Source organism: Stegastes partitus, unplaced genomic scaffold, assembly GCF_000690725.1.
Source record: "Stegastes partitus isolate 25-593 unplaced genomic scaffold, Stegastes_partitus-1.0.2 Scaffold1638, whole genome shotgun sequence".
Lineage (NCBI taxonomy): Eukaryota > Metazoa > Chordata > Actinopteri > Pomacentridae > Stegastes > Stegastes partitus.
Genome location: NW_007579369.1, coordinates 28,825 through 31,735, shown reverse-complemented (window position 1 = coordinate 31,735; position 2,911 = coordinate 28,825). Strand labels below are relative to the sequence as shown.

At 40.3% G+C, this 2,911-nt stretch overlaps 1 protein-coding gene across 1 annotated transcript in view; it reads right to left on the bottom strand.

The window, feature by feature from the left end:
• Nucleotides 1-1,844: 1,844 nt before the first annotated feature.
• LOC103371751 (arrestin domain-containing protein 3-like) overlaps nucleotides 1,845-2,911 on the bottom strand; it is a 15,310-nt gene continuing 14,243 nt past the window's right edge. Inside the window, exons 4-5 of the mRNA XM_008301181.1 lie at nucleotides 2,638-2,891; nucleotides 1,845-2,538 (exon numbers count right to left, since the gene is read on the bottom strand). Coding sequence (XP_008299403.1) covers nucleotides 2,278-2,538; nucleotides 2,638-2,891 — 515 coding nt within the window. The 3' untranslated portion in view covers nucleotides 1,845-2,277. The remainder of the gene's footprint in view (nucleotides 2,539-2,637; nucleotides 2,892-2,911) is intronic.

The following is a 2,911-nucleotide window of genomic DNA, read 5'->3' as shown; positions in this document are numbered from 1 at the left end:
AAATATGATGGCTTCTCAAAATAAAATGTACCTATAAAAATGAACTTGCGTATAATTATAGCAGAGACATCCACCGGGAGAAATTGCATTGGCACACTCAAAATTCCTTTAGAGGTTTTTTTGTTTTCATTGCAGCCACACTGTTAGAATCATCTATGAAGTGAATGTATCGTAGTTCAGTAACATTAGAATCCACACAATCCAAAATTACCTTGGTGGAAGCCCGTTCGTTCAATTTTTACAGTCATGCCGACTGTTCCTGAGTTGAAGAACTTCAGCCTCTTTTCAATGGTAGTGTGCCGTGGAGTCTGACAGGAAAATCACAAATTGGTTACATACAGTGGTAATTCTCATGGTTTTAGCAGAGTCCAGGTCAACAGACGTCTTGGACATCTGGGTGTGAGTGTGTGCGTTTGTAAGGTAGGTTGAAAAAGGTACCATCAGCATTGGGTCAGGGTCTCCTTTGTGGATGACGTTGAGCACTGCATTGGCTTTGCTGTCTCTTCTCATCGACCTGCTCAGATTTGCCTCCAGTGTGTACAAGATCATTCCAAATCTGCCAAAGAAGGAGGACGGCAGCTCTCTGTAAGATGTGACAACACAATGGACAGTGGATGAGAGACAGAATATTTCTTAGAGAACAAGCAAGCATCTTAAATGCATTAGAGTGCTTTTTTAAATTATTATTTTTTTTACTCACTGTGCTGGAATCTGAAAGGAGAATGGGTAAACATGGCAGCCCCGGGGAACAATATTGTTACCTGAAAAGCAATAAAACATTTACTCACTAATTGTATAAAGGTTTGTAAGTCTGACCATACCAAACAATTTTCAGCTAAATGAATCTTCAGCTGTTGGATTACTCTTCTCAATATAGTTCCTCACTATGATGACTAAATATGCCCCAAAGAAAAACTGAAGGACCCAGATGACAAATTTAGATGCAGCTTAAAGTTGAAATAGTTTAAACACAGATGGAAGGATTTATTGAACCACTAATCATATCCCTACAATTCACCATTAAAAATAGAAAATTAACATCAGGAAAGATGTTTTATATAAACAGTTTTCCAAATGAAATGAGACAGAAGCAGTTAAACCGAGAGGTACAGATTGTAGAAAAATGCCATAGTGCTGTTATAAGTGATATGTAAAACAAGAGAAAAAAAAACATGAATAAAAACTTTAGTCACACATTATTTAAAATTATTTTCATTCAGCTAAATTTGATCACAGGTTACTAAACTGAATGACAGATAGTAAATAGGTCACTTACCCTTGCCCTTGCCCTTCTGAATGAAGTAGTGCTCTACACTGAAGTACCTCTCTGTGTTAAAGTACTCTATGGTTGCATATCCCTCTTCCTCCCATTGCACATCTGCTTTTCCCTTCAGCTTAATGCAGAGGGAATTTATTTTGCTTTCCTTTGACAATTCCAATTTAATTTGTCCCGTAACAATATCACCACTAGTGAAAGTATTGCTTTCGTTTATGGGATTATATCCCACTGTAAAGGTCTTAACATTACTTGTCATTATAAGCTGCGCAAAGTGACAAGTATGAGAAGTGGCAGGTGAGGAAATGAGGATGGAGGTTTTATATGTTATGAGGTGTGTCCACGCATGCATATGATTTGATTGTGGTGATAATTAACCTTGTCTTCATTGTTCCTGAGTCTGAGTCACCAAACCTCTTTCCTGCTCCCGGCTGGAAGTCACCTGACCTCTTTCCTGCTCCCGATTGTAGGTCACCTGACCATGTCCCTGCTCCCGACTGGAAGTCACCTAACCTCTTCCCTCCTTCCTACTGGAAGTCACCTGACCTCTTTCCTGCTCCCNCTTAACATAACATCAAGTGAAGAAAGTCATTTCAAATCGGATCATCCTCGTACCAAAGGAGCTGATCAACGAAACAAAGAGGACTGAAGTTAATCCATTCTCTACGACAGATTTCGTTTTATAAACTACACAGCATTCAGTGCTACAAGCATTATTATAACATAATACCTACAGCGATTTACAGCAGATTGAAGACACAGTTTATTGTCCCTGTCAGTCACTCATGGAGTGCCTTCAAGGTATATTTCTCTGTTCTTTTGACAATTTAACAAGTGATTCCTATTCTAAAGATTCTTATAATATCCTATATTTTAAAACAGATAGGTCTTTATGGTGCTCTCATTTTTTGGCCATTTGTCAATGTAACACAGCTTAAGCAAAAATGTGTTTAATACTTAATCATGGTTGTTTGTAACACTGAGTTATTCTGTGAGTTCAATTACAACCCTGTGCTCATGGACTTTCTGTCAAAACCACTCAAGGACGGGTTCATCCATGACCCATAGGTTGGTGGAGGAGTAAGAGGAGCAGAGGCTGTTGGGTTTTGTAGGAAGCTGGTCCCTCCTGGCATTGAGGAGTTTGGAAATGCTTCAAATCCATAGGCAGGATTGGCCAGTGACTGTACCTCCTCAGGCCCTCCTGGAGAAGGAAGGACGACTATGGGGAACTTGATCTCTGCATGCCTGACATCCAGGTAAACCTGTGGTGCAGAAATAGTCTGTAAATATCGTAACGGTCATGCAGCCCCATAGGTGCAAACATATGCTGGTGACGTTCTCTTACTAAGACAGATACACACCCTGAGTCTGTACTCTACTTTGATGATGTTGCAGTTTAAGATGGATGCCGGTGTGGTGGGAGGGATGGTGAGGATCCTGGTGACGGTCTGACTTGCAGAAGGTGGGATGGCTTCGCTCTCCTCTTTCACGATGTCCTCCTTTTCGAGTTTCCTCGTACTTGCAAAGTAACTGTACTTCTTATACAAACAGTACTTCGGCTTAATTTTTCGAGATGAACGGTTCTGAATGGAAGCCACAACCTTTATGCCTTCGCCTGGAAAACAGAACAAGGAA